The sequence below is a fragment of the Rhineura floridana genome, chromosome 8 (genome assembly GCF_030035675.1).
Source record: "Rhineura floridana isolate rRhiFlo1 chromosome 8, rRhiFlo1.hap2, whole genome shotgun sequence".
In the NCBI taxonomy this organism is placed as follows: domain Eukaryota; kingdom Metazoa; phylum Chordata; class Lepidosauria; order Squamata; family Rhineuridae; genus Rhineura; species Rhineura floridana.
This window is the reverse complement of record NC_084487.1, coordinates 54,795,278-54,814,895: the sequence shown is the minus strand read 5'-3', so window position 1 is coordinate 54,814,895 and position 19,618 is coordinate 54,795,278. Positions and strand designations below refer to the sequence as shown.

The window sequence follows — 19,618 nt, the reverse complement described above, 5'->3', positions numbered from 1 at the left end:
GAAAGTATAGATGAGTCATTAGCAAATAGGAATCCCACAAGCAGGTCTTTCCTATGCCCAGAATGCCATATGGCTCTGGTGGTGGCAGTAATAGTCCTTGTTAGCAGGTTTGGATTTAGAGGTTTCATTCCTGTGCAAATACACCTAGGAGATTAAAGGCAGTAAAAGAGGAACAAAAACGTGTTACAGTTATGTTGTTTGCTTTTGCTTTGATTTAGTACAGTATAGATGGTTACATGCCTTATATGTTTGCATGTTGATCATGAAGTTAGGAACCTGTGCTATGTAGGTAAATGTCTGATTTAAAATAGCTTGTGCGGTAATAAACTTGTCAGTGACAATGTTTTGAGTATGCTATATATCATATGTCAAAAGAACATGGAACATTTCTCCAGCCATTTACATTTATATTGTGGCTTTATTTTTTGCTGCCAGCTTTCTGATTTATAGTTTTAAAGGCAGTGCACATTATAATGAGCCAAATCTGATTTAAATACATTTTAATTCTAGGTCAGTGAAGCAATTCTAACTTCCCAGCAATTAATTGGAAAGAAGGCTGTTAAATTGTATCAAGTGAGACACAGAATACTACAAAACATGCCAGAATTTGCTCTTCTGGATCTCAGTTCTTCCTACAAGGACTTTTTGTCTGGTATTTGTCTGTTAGCCTTATGTTATTCTATAAACTAAATGTTGTTGAATGACTGAAAAAGCCTACAAATTAGTCAAAAAGTTGGTGTGTGTGTGTGCATACTTGCATGGTAAAAAAAAAGCTCTACCTTGTCTTGTTTTGTATCCAATATGGTAAAATAAAATAAAATAATAAAAATGTGCTTTGCACCACATTCCTCATGGACATTGATTAAGACATTCTCTGAATATTTTCCTGATTGTTAGTGAGATAATCCCAGTAACTCACCAGTCACTTATAAAGAAGAGTTGTTAAATAGCTCAGTGAAGGTGCCAGTGTGTTCCTAATCCCAAATTTTGCAGGTGTTTGCCCATAGTCCACGAACCATTTTGGCAATACAAAGGGATTGATGTGGATAGTTGTATCCACTATTATGCTGAGGGTTCGGTAAGAATTAGCAAGAATTAACAAGGACCTGAAAATGTAAAGGATTTTGCCTTAATAGCAGAACTGTCATTCTATTTATGAGTAAAAGAAAAAGGATAACAAGATTATTTTACAGTATACTGGAAACCATTTATTGACTATAGCTGAAAAATGCAGTGCAATGTTTCAAAGTTTTTATAGTATAATTTTTAATTTATTTAATTGTATTTTTAAGCCATTTTCCTGGGGAAAGTCCTCAAAAGTGGCTTACAACACTTCAAAAACTCACAAAAGCTGAACATCAAATATAGCGCTAGTAGTAAAATATAGTATTTAGATTGCTTTTGAATTGAATTATTTAGAGAAATAATTGAGTATTGTTGATTAACATTAGCTTCCCCCCCTCATGATCTGATACTGTTTTAAATAATAATACATATTTTTAAAAAGAAATCCTTCCTTACATTCCACCTTTTCTGTGAAGACTTTGAGACAACTCCTACTTGTAACTAAACATAAGTATGTTATAACTGAAATAACAGGACATTCCATTTTTCTTCCATTTCTCGGTTTCCCCTATACCAAATTATAGATTAGAAACCCATTTAGCAAGGACCTTTTCTCTTTTACCATGCACATTGTTGGCATAATATTAATTAATAAATAATAAACCCACTATAGCAAGAAATGTCCTGCTTTGGTTCCATTGTATTACATTTGGTTGCAATTTATTTTATGCTGAATTGTACACAGAATGGAACTTTAAAAAATGATAACAGTGTGTTTGTGTATGTTATTGAGAGCTGGAATGATGTTGAAAATGTATTTTGATTTCCAGAAGGATATGAAGTTTGCTATAAAGTTCCTGTGATGTCTTTTGCACAAGAAGATAAATCAGAAAGTGATGGAGCTGAAAGTGCTACTTCTGAAGAAAGTCAGGGCAAATTGAAGATACCTTGGGTCCATGTAATTCGCTACAATACTTACTTAACCAGACACTTGAACCTGAGCCCTCTGTTCGGTAGGAATTATTTCTGTTTTGGAGGACTAATGTCTTAGTATCCTTAGCACAATTATTTTTCTGGAACACTCCAAACGATTCCCTTGTTGCTTTTATCACAGTATTGACTCTCGTCCATCTTCAGAATCTTGAACATGTAATGTTGAGGAGGTCGGGGTGCCTCACTGTCTATCTGATGTGCACCAATTTGTCTACCCCTTTACTGAGCTAGATGGGCCAACAGTCTGCCTTTGAGTAAGGCAGCTACCTGTGTTCCTCTGCGGGAATGCAGGGCTAGACCCCACTCCAAACATTAGTATTCTTAAAGGTCCTGGAGTGTGGCACAGTTCCCTCACTAAAGGTCCCACAAAGCCTGCCAGTTACTGTCTTGTTTAAGTTCATAACAGATCTTTAAGGCAGACATTTTCACTTCAATTAGTTAGTACTAATGATACCTGAAATGGCCTGATTCAGAATACCAATTTGTTTAGAGTTGTTTAGAGTTTAGATGTATAATGTGTGTATTATGAATTGCTTTATGTTTTTAAAAACAGGAGTAGAAATCGTCATGAACTTTCTCTTTCCACAGCTATTCCAAAAGCAGGTGAAGGCTTATTTGCTAAAGAAGATGTGCTGTTCACTTCAGTGTTTGACACAACAGTTACCCTGCGCTTAGCACAACTGCATTCATTCTTAAAAGCCTATTTGCCTATATATACTGGCTGCTGCCTTCAAGAGCCTCCAAAACAACTATATGATTTTGAAAAACCTTGCTTTAGCATGACTGTTCTTGGAAAGGTAATTTGTTATTTAAATGTTACTTAAAATATATTGAAACATATTTTCAACATTTTTAACCCCCTTACAATCAAAAGACTACACAATAATAAAAACCATGAGTGATATCTAATGTTAGTCATACTCAGAGTAGAACCGCTGAGATAAATAGACAAGTCTATGGATTTCACTGGGTCTGCTCTGAGTATGACTTAGCTGGGTATCACCCCATATAAGTATAAAACAACAACAAACTTAAAAAGACTCAGAAAACAATCCTGACTGGCTGAGAGGCCTTAGGAAGCAGTGTGAGTACCATTCCACTGGTGAACATAGAGGTATACCATTGAAATGAGACTTCTAGTGCTCGAAGTCCCTCAGACCACCTGAAGGGAAAAAAAAAGCTAGTGTAGGAGTTCCACTGGCAGAACATAGGCAGTGCGGCGAAATGGGGTATACAACTGCCACACCTAACCTCCTCATTTCCCTGACATGCCCCAGGAATCAGCACAGCTCTATGCCAGATCTGAACTGAACAGTCTGAACTGATTGCTTGCAGAGAGCTTTCTTCTGCTTCCATTGCTTCCTCTGTTTTGGCATTTTCTCCCCTCCTCTTCCCCCACATTAAATTAGTTTCATAAAAGTTGTCATTACAGCACTAAAGTATAATACAGAGACTAAATAATTGTGGGGTTCTCAAAATAAGTTTTATATCAGGATAAACTATTTAACAATGATATATCTATGCTCATTTTTTATTATCATTTTAGTCAACCACAGAATCACTTATAGTGTCACCACACAGAATACCATCATGGAAGGTACCTTCCAGTGTTACTTGTAGCTCTGAGATGGACATTCATTCAGACAACAAAGCAACCAGTACTCCAATCAGGGAACTCTGTGTGCAGTGGTATCTTCCATCTTTGGAAAGGTCATCAAAAGAAGGCGAGACTATGGTAAGATTACAAAACTGTTGCTCTCACTGAATATAAAGCATGTTTTTAAGGAATATGGTACACTTGCAGTAAAATAGCAATATAGGTGGTACCTGGTGCTGCATTCCTTTCTGATCAAATTAACTAAGATAGAATAAAAATACAAAAAAGCTGAAGCAATTTAGCTAGGAAGTGGGATTCCCCCGGTTCATCTTAGACTCCTTGGTTAAGGATTGGTCTCCCGGTGAATCAGTCATTTATCAAATCCAACAGGAGCAAGAAAATACTTCTAACAGACTGTTCAGTAAATCGATCTGTTTACACCCTCTCAAGGATCCCAAGGCCCATGTGAAAAGTAACCTAAAGAACTGAAATAGGGAAGATGTCTGATGCACCTCCAGAGGCAGGGTTCCATAATTTAGATAAGATTTTCCACATTCTGTTGTTGAACCAGCAGCATGCAAGCTGTCTGCTGGGTGGAAAATAAGTGCTAATTCTATAAAGTTATTTCCTTTAGTTCTTAACATGCAAGTATATATGGTTCTCATGGATGGATACATTAACCTAGATGTCGTTTCAAGAATGATAATAATTATAAGAGTGTTATCATCTATATCCTTTCTTTGTGTAGGTTTTGTTTATTTTTGCTTACAATACAAAAGCGGTCAAAATTACCAACATCAAGTCTTTCAATTCAGCCAATGTATATTGTGGTTATTTGTGGATCCCACTGAACAGGTAACTTAATCTGTTAATTTTGTTGCATGTTATACCGCATATGAAAGAATATTTTAATGTGCATGCTATAGATAGCATGTATAAAAATACTGATGTGCCACAGACAGAATAGCCATTTATGAGAGTCCCATACATGAGCAGAAAGCACTTGTGCACATGCTTAAGGGGCTACCAATTCTCACCCAAGTGCATTCATTTTAATGATGTTATTTTAAATAGTTTGTAACCCACCCACCCTGGGGCCTCAGGATGAAGGGCAGGTAATTAATTAATTAATTATATAATAACAATTCATTCCTCTCTGCAGTTAGATTACATGCTACTCTGATCCTTAAGATTGGCTGGGAAGACATGAGGGGCTTACCAGGGCAGAGGGGCTAAAAAGCCCTGATATGTGTACAGAGCACCAAGCATGGCCTTTGGTTTCCAGTTGATAAATACAAAAGAGGAAGTGGTGGTACAATGGGGAAAATTTAGGAGGAATGACAAGTAAAGCAGAAGAGCAAAAAATAGGATGTCAGAAATAATAAACTCTATCAAATTGTGAAATGGGAAAGTAGGATAGATCGTATGTATGAACCAGTAGCAGAAGGAATAGTTTAGGAGGTGCCTGTGGGAAGGGGTGGCAGTGCGCACCTGGCCTCCCACCATTGGTGTTGCTGCGGTTCACTTGGGAGAGGGGTAAGGCAGCACAGAAGTTGGCAGTGTGCATCCACACTGGTGGAGCCTACCCAGTGCTCTCACTGGTGTGTCTGCACAGCACCAACCTCCATGCCTTCTTGCCACTCCCCTCTTCCTTCCACTAAGCCTGGGAGGCCAGGTGTGTTCCTCTGCCTGTTCTCTTTGGCTGCTCCTCGAATAGTTCCAGATGAAGAGCCTCAAATATTCAGATATTTGCTAATGTTAAGTCTAATGTAAGCTGCCAGAAATCTAAGCTTTTGGGGTATAACCCCCAAAGGCAGTGGTGTCTAAGGAACCTATACTATATAGTAAATAAAATAAGTAATTAAATGTAATTTTCCAAATCTGATTACTGTTGCCATTTGAATTTTGGTTCTTTCAAACCTATACAGTAGATACTCCTTCTCTGTCTATATTCATAGAAATTGCTAGAATATAGAAAATATTTGTGAGTGAAAATTTTAGATAAGCATCAACTACAACATGGTCTTTTCATGTTACGGTAGCACTATAGGAGCTATTCTCCCCTGAGTTTATCTCATGCTGCTGCTGCAATGGTTAAAGGCTCACGACTACAGTTTGTCGGTGGGACAGATCTCATGGGTGTTTCCCACAGTACTGGCATGAAAGAGGGTGCTGGTCCATTATCTGTACAGTTGGCCTTACCCACATGGTTGTGAGGCTTAAAACATTTTGCCATGGAATTAAGCCATTTTGGGTTGTTCTACATTGTAAGGTTCCATCATACTCTCTTGTTAATGGGACAAATAGGTCAGGTACTTCAGTGCATCCAACAACAGAAGAGTTTATTGTAGTCCTTAATGCTCTTTAGGCAGTTATTATGCTACCCTGCCAACAGTAAAAAAAAGTTCTATGGCTCTGAGTTACATATTGTATTGGGCTAACTTTGCCTGTATTTCTTGCTGTTCTGTGGTGTCCTGTTTCTGTTACCACTCTCAGCTGTTGTATCCTTCAGCCCTCTATCCACCTCCAGCTTCTTGTGGGCACCCAGTTGGCTGTAGTCTCTGCAGTCCTTTTTCAGAAGCCCAGTCAAACACCCATGGACCGTTCTTTTTGCTTCTCAGTCATTCTCCTTCAAAACCTTTCTCTCCTCCTTTGACTCTCCTCCTGGTTTAAAGGAGGAGAGCAAGTGAGAGATCCAGTCCATAGCTACTGGATTGCTTTGCCACCAGCTCGTTTTGCTCCTGTAGTTCCTGAGACCATCCTTGTCAAGCAGAGCCATACAAAAGCATCACTGTAATAATATTTAAAGAGAACCAAAGAAAAGCATCCTAGTATAGAAGTTAATTTTATTACCCAAGGAGGTACATATTACATCATACCTGTACAGTATCTATAATACAATTGTATATTGTTAACAACATTCTGTCCTTTTAGTGTTATTGGTGTACGTGAAAAGTTGTCTGATCTGAAGCTACAAATTGAAATGTTAATGCAAACAGTGAAGACTTCTCAGGCAGAAAGAGAAACACAAAGACATTTACCTTCAACAGGATCCATAAAAAGCACAGCAAAGGTGCCACTAGATGAAAAAACAAAGGTACGTAAAGGCTGATTGTTCACGAAGCACTCAAATGACAATCCATGGGTGTGGCATTTATTTTGGTGTCTTGTGATGCTGTAAAGTTATGAAGAAAGAGAAGATGCACATGACAATTGCAACCACTTTTACCTATTACAAGGCAGAATTAGCCCTTCTTACCCTACATCTTAATCATCTTCCATTTGCTCATTTTATTCTACCTTTTCTGTAGGGGAATTTCTAATACAAATAATACAGGAAGTATTTACTGACCCTGATTTGAACACTACATTTTAGGAGAACATTTTCCTGGCAAAGGCAGCCAAACTAATGGTTGTTAGAAAGTAATATAGTTGCTGAAAACTAATATAGAAGAGACCTTTGCTAACATGCTTGCTCTATTCAACGTCAAATTAAATGTTAAAGACGTGTTTGAATGCCATGCTTGGGATTATCCATATTTTTCTCTATAAAAAGCAACTGTGTCCCCCCTGATCTGGATCAGAACTGTGATATGGGAGGGGACATTCTTAACCCCCCTCCCCATGTTGATTTCCTATTGTAAATAAAAGAACAAGTCTTGCTAGGGAAGAAAACTGATTCTCCCCCCCTCCCCCACAAATTTCTGTTCTGAGAGTCTTGGGATGGTGTCTCCTACTTGAGCTTCTACTCATCTTCTTATCCAATAATTCCTAATTTTACCAGGAGCCTTTGGTGAAGGACTTCAGCTACATCTACAACATTAATTTAAATCATATGGCTTCCCCTAAAGAATCCTGTGAACTGTAGTTAAGAGTATTGGGAATTGTAGCTCTGTCAAAGAATGCTTAAAAGGTTAATGAAGCAGAACTTATCTTTGCAGAAGCTGTGCTAATTCTCCGGAGGCCTAGCATCCTTGGGATACCTTGCATTTAGCAGGAAATTCAGGACAAACAAAAGTACTTCTTCATGCAGTGCATAACATATTTTTGGAATTCACTGCCATAAGATGGGATCAGACATACCTCTTTGTGAAGTCTGTTCCATACAAAAGAAAAGGCCCTATAGTGCACATTCCTCATGCCTCTTGACAGTGGGTAAACACAAAGAAGGAGCAGAGTTATGCAAAAAGTATGTTAGTACAAGTATAGGCAGTTCTTGAGACCCTGCTTCCAGACCATTGAGGGGCTAGGGTGGGGAACCCACAGCATCCAGTGCATGTTTCCATAACACCCATCACACTCTCCCCCCCCCGGTCTTTTTTCAGTAAAACCCGAGTGAGTGGATATATTGGGCAGTTCCCTGAAGGTACTTCCAAAGGTACTTTTTCTGCCCTTTTTCCTACCAGGGGGTTGGTACTCTAACCAATTTAGTAAGCATGGAGACAAGCCTCTACATGGCCTTCTAGCTTAAAGCTGGCTCTGTGCTGGAAAGAGAAGAGAGAAATGTGGAGGTACTTGCCTAGAAACAAATAGGTAACCCATGGATATGGTAGAAGATCAAGATCCAGTCTCCTGGCCCCAGAAGAAATCCCTGGTGGCCACATTCTGGACAAACTGAAGATTCTGGGCTGTCTTCAAGAGCAGCCTGTTATAAATCACATTAGTGTAATCTAATCTAGAGGGACTATAGCATAACTGACTGAATTCAGTTCTGACTTCTCCAGGTAAAGGCAACATCTGGCATATCAAATGAAGTTGGTAAAATGTTCTCTTAGCAACTGCTCTTGCCTGAGTGTCTAGGAGTAGCACTGGATCCAGGAGTACCCCCCAGACTGCAGACCTTTGCTGTGTGTGGGGGCACCATAAAAAACAGGTTGCACATATTTGTTGGGATCATCAGATCTACCAGCAATCTCCATCTTGCCTGGATTAAGCTTTAGTTATTTACCCTCTTTAAAAATGGTTTGCCTTCCTCAGTGTCAGGTAAACACTATGAAAGGATCCAATATAAAAACAAAATTTGTATTTTTTAATCAGCCATAATTCTTAAGACATTTTGTTAACAAAACTATATTCAGTCTTGCTTCCAAAAAAGAAAAAAAGGGACAAGTCTAGAAATTTCCTTGTGGTCTGTTTGTGATAATTTCAGTGGAGTGAAGTGTTGCCAGTACAATACCTGCTTGATGAATGCCAAGGAAAGTAGACATTTATTTTCAAAGTAGGAGACATTTATTGTGTGACATTTTTTCTTCAATATCTATTCTAATAAATGATTAATGATGCATGAGTTGCCATTTCACTTGATGGATATTGTGACAGCAAAGACAAGAGCTCACTGCTTTGATTATTGAAAAGCTATATTCTGAGTGGCTTGGATAACAAATATTTCAACCAATTATAAGATATAGTAGGTTTAAAATGGCAGATAGCACTGCTTTTTAAAGACTATTTTGATTCACTATGGAATGTTATACGTATTTGTTTCATAACTAAAGAGTCCCAGTAACTGGATGGAGTGTACTATGAGTTTGGCAAGTGCTTTGACACTGAAGTAGTGTGGCCATAGCACTACATGGCTCTTAAGGCTGTGTTCCAGACAACTATGTTGGTGCAAATACTTGGGACTGAGTTGCCAGGCCATATGGTACTAACATAAAAGAAACATGAATATGAAAAAACAAATTCATTTTCAAATGTGAATGGCATATGAAATCTATTAAACATATATGTGTTGATTTCACAGTAATGATTAGATTTCATTTGTCTAAGGGCACAAGCCAACAAGTATTTACTGGGCTGAGGGGTGTTGGATGTGGCAGACTGCTGGACTGTGCCGGCAGAAGCCCCTCATTCTGGCTTAGCCACAGTGCTGCCAGGACCCTGCCAGCTCAGCCAGGGGTCCGCTGGGGACAGCCAGCCTGGCAGACAGAGAGCTGGCAGAAGCTGGCGGAAGGTCTGAAAACAGGGCATTCTGGGGGCATGGTGGAGGAGCCAAGGGGGAGACTTTTGCATCATCCTCACATTTGGAGTGCTCCTATAGGTTCTGACCCAGGTAAAATTTCCACTGGCCAATAGACTGGTGGAGTAAAATAATTTCCATGGTGGTCAATGTGGAGTGCTTACTCCCCGGTAGGGTTATTCACGGGAGCTGGGTTTTGCTTTTCTGATCCCTGCTCCTGACTGAGCCGGCGTTCAACCAGCCTGGCAGCTCCCAAACGGGGAGTGGATATTGCAGAGGTTTCCACCGGCTCTTCCTCAGCCGCCGCCCCTCCCACCAGTTTCCCATGATTTGGATTGCTTTGCCCATTGCATTTTGCCATAATCTTCTGCTCTCTTAAACGCATGAAAAACTTGAGGCCAGAGCTACACGAGCAAGGCAAGGTTTGTCAGGACTTGGAACTATTTGTCCATGCTTAAATTCAAAACGTCTTTTTAATGTGGAACATTTGATAGTTTTTTTCAGCATTCATAAAAAGTTGAAGGCCTATTTATGTTTTATTTTATTTAACACAATTTATATACTACTTGGTTGTAATAAAGCCTCAAAGCAGTTTACAAAAAAAAGAGGATACTGTAATTTGTACCCGTCTGTTGTATGATGACCTGATTATAGGTGATTACTATGCTAGACTAGGGCTTCCAATGACTGGAATGTGATAATTTGGTTTATTTTGCCAGGCTACTGCAAAAAAAAGTGAGTAAGATAATACGGAGGATCAGTAGTACCAGGGCCGGTTCTAAAGGGTGGACAGGTTGAGCACTGGCCGAGGGCCCAGGAGCCTCACTGGGCCCCTTGCCCCCTTCATAGGGTTGCCAGCCCTCTGGCATTCCGCTGGAGATTCCGGCTTCTGCGGGTGCTCTCAGCCCTCTGGCCAAATCACCCCCCCATCCCTGGATCTCTGGTTTTCTGCCATGGTGACCAGCCGCACATGCGTGTTCTGGTCTTCCATCCACATTGGCAGCAGAGGGCCAGCGTGGAGGGAGGGAGGGCTGGTGAGGAGGAAAAGGAGGAAGCGTCACCATTTCTGTTTCTTCTTTGGCTTTTCCTTCCTTCCTTCCTCTGCCGCAGCTGCCCAAACTCCTCGCTACGTCACGCCATGGCCACTGAGCAGGCATGACAAAGCCCCTCCCTCTTCCAGAGCAGGGCGACTCTGTCTGCTGCCTAGGGTTGTCGCAGAGAGAGGCTTCACTGTGTGGCTGCCCTTCTTCTAAGTACCTGCCAAATGCCGACACTTCCCCCGCCCCCCCATTCCAACAAGGGCCACTCAGGATACCGGTTCAACATTTTCTGTGGACTTGATCCCAACAAGCTAAGGTAGTTTTGCCATTTGGTTAATTGCCAGAGAAGAATTACAACTTGTCCTAGCCAAATAGTGCTACATTATAAGGCAGGATTCTTTTATTCTGAATGTGTTTAATTAAATGATTGCTTGGAAAATGTAATATTTAATAGTCACAAAGATTATCTACATCCGCATAAGTTTATTACCTACTCCTATAAGTGCAAATGTCATTTAAATCACACCTAAACACTTTCTGAATTAGTGTACATTTTTATCTTTCCTTCCTGTTCACAGTGAGAGGTACATAATACACTCAGTGATAACGGATAATGATAATGGATGTGAAAGTTGGACAGTGAAAAAAGTGGGTAAGAGAAAAATCAGCTCATTTGAAATGTGGTGTTGGAGGAGAGCTTTGCACATACCATGGACTGCAAAAAAGACAAATAATTGGTTCATAGAACAAATTAAACCAGAACTGTCACTAGAAGCTAAAATGATGAAACTGAGGTTATGATACTTTGGACACATCATGAGAAGACATGATTCACTAGAAAAGACAATAATGCTGAGAAAAACAGAAGGGAGTAGAAAAAGAGGAAGACCAAACAAGAGATGGATGATTCCACAGACCTAAACTTACAGATCTGAACAGGGTGGTTTATAACAGATGCTATTAGGGGTTGCTGATTCATAGGGTCACCATAAGTCGTAACTAACTTGAAGGCACATAACAACAACAAATGTATGTTCACAGAAGGCACACCATTTACAGCAGCAGACTGGTGATAATTAGGAACATAGGAAGCTGCTTTATATCAAGTCAGACCATTGGTCCATCTAGCTCATCACTGTCTATGCTGACTGGCAGTGGCTTTCCAGAGTTTCAGACAGGAAATGTTCTTAGTCCTGCCTGGATTTGCAAAGTAGATGCTTAGTTTTTAAGCTATGACCTTTCCCCAAAAGCAATCAGAAAAGTCCCAGAGTATGGCCTGGAGATAAATGGGGCCACTACCTTGCTGAAGCCAAATGAATCTGGACCAATCATCATATGCTTTACCACTGATCTATATTCCTAAGTGTATGTCTTTTGCACTAGGTTCTTGGTGGATTTTGGAGTGCTAGTTTAAAGCAAACTAGATCCTGCAAGCCTGAAGTCTAGCTTCCCCTATATTAGGATATGTGGTGGTAATAAGATCTAAATGCTCCATGTAGGGAATAAGGTGCATGGAGCAGAATTCCTGATGATGAGCTTATTTCAGATAGTTGCTATTGGTAGCTAGCATAATAACTTCAGAAAATGCATTTGAAGTGGACTTTATTTGATGTGACTGAGATTGTGCCATGAGGCCAAACTCTGGTATCTTTTGCAGCAGCCCTTACTTAAATGCATTCTTTCAGTAGACAGAATGGATCCTAAGGAGTATATCCACCAAGGATCAACACCTGCAAAGAAACACATGTCTGGGCACCAGAAAAGAAAGGAAAACGCTTTACTGGAAGAGAGATCCAAGAAGGCAACATCATCCATTGCCCGCTTCCTTCAGAAGAGCAGTGTGCTTGAGAACACAGAGGAAAGTTCTGCCTGCACCAGCACATCAGATACTTCACAATGCATTCCACAATGTTCCTACACAGAAGAAAGTCACAGCTCTGCCTTCTGGTTCTTGCCAGCAACCCCAGATCCACCTTTCTGAACCACTTCCAGAGTTCAGCGATGATCCCTCAGAGTGGCCAGAAACCATCAGTGATCTGCCTTCTGGTTCTTTGCCAGCAACCCCAGATCCACCTTTCTGAACCACTTCCAGAGTTCAGTGGTGATCCCGCAGAGTGGCCAGAGATCATTAGTGATCTGCTGTGATGCCAAGCCATCAAAAGGGGTCCTAAGCAACTGAAAGGCTCTGATATGCCAAATGGAGAGTTTCCATTGAGTGACTTTCCTGATGGTCGCAAGAGGAAATTCTCTTCTGCATCTTATTACAGAACTGTGGGCATTGGTTGCAAGGTTGAGAGAGACTGGCTAGTTTACTCACCACTAAATGATTCTGCATATTGTTTCTGCTGCAGATTGTTTGATGCAGATGCTAAGTCTACATACTCAAGTCGAAGAGGATATAAAGACTGGAAGCATCTCTCTCGCAAGGGTTCCATGCATGTACACAAGCTCTCTAGCTTTCACCTGAATAATTACTATAAGTGGAAAAAGTTGGAAGCTAGTCTAAAATCAAACACTACTATTGACAAAGACTTGCACAGACAGCTCCAGTTTGAAGAGCAGCGCTGACATCAAGTATTGTGGTGTTTACTGGATGTGATTTGTTGTATGGCAAGAAACAACATAGCCTTCAGGGGGTAATCAGACAAGGTTTTTACAGAACATAATGGACTTTTCCTACAGCTCCTTCAAGTGTTCTCAAAATATGACACTGTTTTGGGTGAACATTTGCAGCGTGCAGCTAAAGAGTGGACTAAGCAAGAACATGCAGAATGCATTTTGTTGTTTGCTTGCAGCTGCAGTGACAGAGACTATTATTAAAAGAGTTAAAAATGCTACATATTTCAGCATCATAGTAGATTGTATCCCAAACATTTCAAAGCAGGTACAACTCTCACTTGTGGTCCGATATGTTGTCAGTGATGAAATTAACAAATCAGTGGAAGTCAAGGAGAACTTTCTGGAATTTCTTCATGTCACAGACACCACAGGAAATGGTCTAGCCTCTGTTGTGTTGGACACATTGACTGAAAAATATGGGTTATTGCTTTCTGACATTCGTGGCCAATGCTATGACAATGGAGCCAATATGAGGGGACAATACAAAGGAGTGCAAGCCATTATTTCAGAAAAAAATCCTCAGGCTTTCTTTGTACCTTGTTCACCTCATAATTGGAATCTTGTGTTAGTGCATGCTGCAAACAGTTCTAGCCTAGCAAGAGATTTTTTTGGAAAGTTGAATCACATTTATGTGTTTTTTTCTGGAGCAACAAAACGCTGGGAAGTGGCCTCAAAACATTTGACAAAGCTGACTCTGAAAGCTCTTTCTCAGACACGTTGGAGTGCTCGCCTAGATGCAGTTAAATCTGTTCTGTTGCAGTTGCCACAACTTGTCAAAGCTTTAGAAGAGCTTACACATGGTACAATTCTTAATCATGATGGGTACTCTCAGGCAAATCAATTACTAATTTTCATTTGTGAATTTAGATTTATTGTATGTTTATGTATATGGTATGACATTTTGTTCCATGTTAGCCAAATCAGCCAGGTTCTACAATCCAAAAATATAGATCTCTCAAGTGTTATTCCATTGGTTGATTCTGTGGCTGATGGTTTCAAGGACTACTTACAGTCAGGTCTGAAACAGGCAGAAACCAAGACTGTGGGTATCTGTGAGCATTTTGATGTTCCTGCTGAGTATCCAATAAGCAGGAAATGCTCAGATGAACATTGTACAGAGATAGTATGCCATCAAGCAGATATGCCACAGTTTTCTGATGCTGCAGCAGAGTTTGAAGAAACATTCTTCAGGCCCCTACTTAAAACTGTCCTGGAGGAAATGGATACAAGATTTGCATTTCTGAAATAATTTACTTCCAAGTATGGATTTCTTAATGATATTAAGAAGTCCATCTGTGATGTGACTGAACTTCAAAGCCAGTGCTTGAATTTTTCTGATTCTGCAGTTGATGGGGAGGATATGTTGGAGGAACTGATGACACTGGGCAGAATACTGCCTGAACATTTGTCTCCACAGGAGACTACAATATATTTTTTCTCAGTCACTGAGCTGGGCATTCCCAAATACTGCTGTAGCTTTGAAGCTGTTGCTGACAATTCCAGTGTCAATTGCATCAGCTGAAAGGAGCTTCAGCAAACTTAAACTTATTAAGAACTGCCTGAGGTCCCAGATGTCCCAGGAATGACTGAATTCTTTAGCAGTCCTGTCAACTGAATCGCAAGAGGCAGAACATGTAGATTTTGATTCTGTGATTCACCGTTTTGCTACTGAAAAAAGTAGGCGGAAAGTGTTTTGGTTCAGTTGTATGTTAATTTTCTGGAAAATGCAGGGTGGTGGTATAGTTGTTTACAATAAGCACATTTTCTGTTTACGTCTAAGTTATGTCTCAAGTTCTACCTCTGACAGTGCATTCCTATGTACATGTTTATTTGGGCGTAAGTCCCTATGAGTCTGTTTATGTTATTTTATTTATTCATTCGGTTTATATCACACCCTTCCTCCCAAAGGACCCAGGGTGGAAGGTAAGTGTGCATAGGTTTGCAGATTAAGTTATACTGTTGACAAAAAAATTAAAAACGCACCTAATGGAACACTTACAATTTGTTTTGTTTTTCTTTGACAATAAGGGGTTGTCACATCAGTCAAAATTTGTTTAGTTTAAAGGGGATGAGCCAAGATGGAGTGGTGTGGTTTAAGAAGGAAAGGGTATGGCCAAAGGGCCCTCTGATATCCTGTGCCCAGGGGCCCAAAGAAACCTGGAGCCGGCCCTGAGTAGTACTAGAAGAGCTGTATTTCTTCTAAGATGCTTTTCTTAGAAATAATGTCTTTCATTTGGGCCTATTTCATACTATCCCATGCTCTTTGGCATGAAATGATGGCAGCAGTGTATGAGATTTCTGGTTTTCTTTGCCTCCCATTTCAATTCAGGAGGCAGAGAACACTCACAGAGCCATACTCACCAGCAGGAAATGCTGTCCCTGAGCATAGTAAGGAGCATCATTTCCATCTAAGGACAGACCCTGCCAGGCATCTACTGTTTTTGTTTTGGCTTGGAAAGTGGGAAGTGTGTTTCATCTATCTTGGTTTTTGTACTGTTCCTGTTGAATACTTAAAAAGCCCTTAGTATTTCCCCCCCAAAACTTGTCAAACAGGAACAGTTGAAAATCCAAATGGTTTTTGACATGAACCAGACATAATGGTGGTTGTGTTTCACACATAATTAAAAAATCTACCAAATACAATATGTTAAATCCATGCAATATAATAACAATATTTATATTTTCTTTCTTTGGTACATTTAGGAAATGGTCAAACAGTGTTTCTCTGAAATAAAAGCCTTGTTGTCTGTTGGCCCAAATCAGCCTCCACCACTCACAGAAGTAAGTCGTTAGGATTTGAATAATTTTATCAAATATAAAAATCTTCCATGTAATTTTTTTCACTGGTATTGATTTTTAAGAATACATATGGTCACATTCAAAAAAGTAAAGTATTTGTTAGCATGATTATAAATTCTACTTTTTATTGCCTGGAATATAAGCCCTTCAGGCATAGGATATGAAATAAATAAGTCATACTCACTTATTTGTAAATTACCTTCTCATCTATTACTTTATTAAGGCTCTTGGGATGATTTAATGGAAAATATGTTTGTATTGCAAAACATGTTATTCCTTTTTATTTAGCTATTTTTTCATCTTATGAAATGGAAATGGACTGCCTTCAAGTCAATTCTGACTTATGGCGACCCTATGAATAGAGTTTTCATGGTAAGCTGTATTCAGAGGGGGTTTACCATTGCCTTCCTCTGAAGCTGAGAGGCAGTGACTGGCCCAAAGTCACCCAGTGAGCTTCATGGCTGTGTGGGGATTCAAACCCTGGCACTTTTAAAAAACAATGGTACTTTGGAAAACTCGTAAATATTCCAGACATTGTTCTTTCCTAACTGTGGGTCTTTAAATATATGGTGTTAAATCCTAAGATCCTTTCCACCATGTAAGGAGTATTTCTGGTTTGATGCAGATGGAGATGCCCATTGATAGAAGGCTTGTTCTTATTTTTATCATTTCCCTTTCCTGGCCCCTACAGAGCAAATGTATGGGGTTGCAGGGAGGAGGGGAAAACCTTTTTGTGAACAGGTTGGGGGGGGCTCTTTCTGTAAGCAGAAATCTCCTCATGGGACCTTAACATTCAGCCTATGGAGATCTTCTATGGAAACTGCTCACTCCACATTTTGCCATTTTCCTCTGGAATAGGCTGTTGGCCTAGAGAGAGTAAATACTCCTTTCTGGTTTCAGAACTGGGAAAAGAGAAATAATGTTGCATGTTCAATAGTATCCCAACTCTTCCCAAGTCATGAGGGTCAAAAATTGCCCCCAGGGGTCCCTTGACCTCAGCACCCCAAAGAGGTTATTTGCTTCTGAGAACAGCCCCAATTCCCTGGGGTCACTGCTTCCCGGGCAAACTCTTACCTCCCAGGTTTAGTTACACCCGAATACCAATCCTGGAAGCGGTACACTGCCACCACCCCTTTTTTAGCTTCCACCCTGAATAAGGGGAATTCAGAGCACTAACAGAGATCCTAGAGAAGACCTATTGTTACATCCTCTGCTCTAGGGCATTAACCCAACTAATTGACAGTAGTCAGTAGCGACCAGTGATCAAGAACTGACTTGAGAGTCATAAGCCCCAAGCAATACACACCATTAATAAAAGGGTAGCTTATTTAAAAGGAAAGAAAGGTACATACAAAAAGAGAGCAGCATATATTTCCTTTAAAGCTGATTGCCCACAACCGGGCTAAACAAGAGATACATTTGCATAATACTGTGAGAGATTCAAACGATCAACACAACAAACCTAGCCTAACCTATCTATATACTAACTTCAGTAAACGCTTGGTTCCCATCAGCATCCTCAGGCAGGTCAAAGTAGATGGAATAAGGGAGCGGGTACAAGTAACTGAAAGATCACCCTTCATTTTTATGGGGTTTAGCTGGCAACAGAGAGGGGGCCAATTGGCCGTCCTAGGCACCTCTGCCGTGATCACCTCCTTTGAAGATAAGGGGGACGAGACAGTCCCATGCAGCGGTCCTGATCTGCAATACCCACTCTCCCTGACTTTGATCTCAGGAAGCAGATAAGAGATAACAGATAAGGTTCAGTTGCATCTTCTTGACATTAGCAAATTGCTTGTCTGGCAGTAAAGCATTGGACTTCTCCAGCAAAGTATCCCAGGGATCAACAAAGCTCCCAGAATTCCCTCTGGTTGAACCATTTTAACTTGACCAACTTTATCTCAAAGTTAGCTATTCTTGACAGTGAGAAACCTGTGGTGCCCAGTGCAGATGGGGGAGGTACAGTGCAATCCTAACTATGTCTGTTTAGAAGTAAGTAATATTGAATTCAGTGGGGCTTACTCCCAGGTAAGCGGGGTTAGGATTGCAGCCATAGTCATTCTTCTGAATGTGACTCTCCTCCACAACCACATCAGTGCTGTACTTCTCAGGATCCTTACTGCTGAGTTCCCTCCCCACCAATATTTTCTTCTTCTGAAGTCCATATATGCATAGTAGGAAAGGAATTTTACTCTTCTGCTTTATGATTGCTAACCAATGAGAATACCCTTCAGAGAACCTATTTTGTGCTAAGATGTGTACACATTGGGTTTTACAATCTAACAACATATTTCTTTCTGTGCCTATTCAGAAATAGTCCCATTGAATTCAACAGGACTTGCTCTCACATAAGTGAATATAGGATTTCAGCTGAATTCTATTAATTTTTTTTTGCTTTGTTTTCTCTCTCTTTCTTGCAGATCCCATTTGACATCACTTTACCAGCAATAAAGAATTTAAGGAAATTATTTGAGCCAGCTAATGGGTGTGTGATAATAGCAGGAAGTGTTTTCAACTGGATAGTATCTTTGCTCGCTTGAGTGAACTTTGGAGAGTAAAACTGACATTCATTTACGCTACACAGAGCTGACCATTTGTGGAGTAATATTCTGTCATACTGAAGCCAGTTGTAAATTCCCTATTGCATGAGACAGAGAGTTAGTCCCTAATTGTCTCTGGAACTGATAAAATATTTGAAGCATTAGTACTTTAAAAAACATACATGTTATGTTGTTCTTTGTGACTTTTAAGTAGTAGTATTCTATATTCAGATTTAATTTCCTGTTAACTTTTTGGTTTAAGATATTTAAATCATTTTACTCCACAAACAGCATGATTTCTATTTCATTATTTTTGTTTTTCAAATAGAACTAAAATTAAGATTTTTGCTTCTTTGATTTTTACTGGCTTTATAACCCTTTCCTAGCTGGAGCACTTAGAACACTTTCCCTTAAAGCTACCTAATAAATTAAATATTGTTTTTCTATTTGTCTTAACTGCTTAGAAGTAATGTTCTAGAATGAGAAATGATGTTCTTAAATTAGCTTCAGGGATTAAAATATATTTTTCAGTGAATTGTAGCCTTTAATTGGATATATTTATTTTATTAACTACCATCTCTGGATTTTACACAGAGAATTGAACTTCAGGTTATTGCCTTTCAGATTTTGCAGGCTTCCATGATAAACAGCAGTTGGTTGTTACTCAAGGATAACTTTTTTTTTGCACACTTCAGTAGCAGACATTAATTTGGAACATTTTCCTTTAAAAAGGAAAACAAACACTGACCACACATACCCTTGCTATCCAGAGAAAGTAAACATGAGGCTCTTGTGACAGACCGGATTTATTGAGTTTTTAGCATTCTCCACAATTAAACAGGTCTGCTTGAATACCCATAGAAAGCAACGAACTTCCTGCCCTGTACCTGATACAGCAACTATTGGTTAGTGGAGATATATTTTACAGTAAGGATGGAGGACCATGCCCAAGCAGTGCTGATTTCATGCACGCTTTTAAATATGCTAATACAATCCAGCTGCACTC

General features: G+C 39.8%; 1 protein-coding gene across 1 annotated transcript in view; it reads left to right on the top strand.

Annotated features, from left to right (window-relative positions):
• CFAP54 (cilia and flagella associated protein 54) overlaps positions 1–19,117 on the top strand; it is a 272,916-nt gene extending 253,799 nt beyond the window's left edge. Inside the window, exons 63-70 of the mRNA XM_061582731.1 lie at positions 511–652; positions 1,896–2,078; positions 2,647–2,855; positions 3,605–3,793; positions 4,404–4,510; positions 6,590–6,752; positions 15,977–16,054; positions 18,493–19,117. Of these exons, the coding sequence (XP_061438715.1) occupies positions 511–652; positions 1,896–2,078; positions 2,647–2,855; positions 3,605–3,793; positions 4,404–4,510; positions 6,590–6,752; positions 15,977–16,054; positions 18,493–18,612 (1,191 nt within the window). The 3' untranslated portion in view covers positions 18,613–19,117. The remainder of the gene's footprint in view (positions 1–510; positions 653–1,895; positions 2,079–2,646; positions 2,856–3,604; positions 3,794–4,403; positions 4,511–6,589; positions 6,753–15,976; positions 16,055–18,492) is intronic.
• Positions 19,118–19,618: the final 501 nt, after the last annotated feature.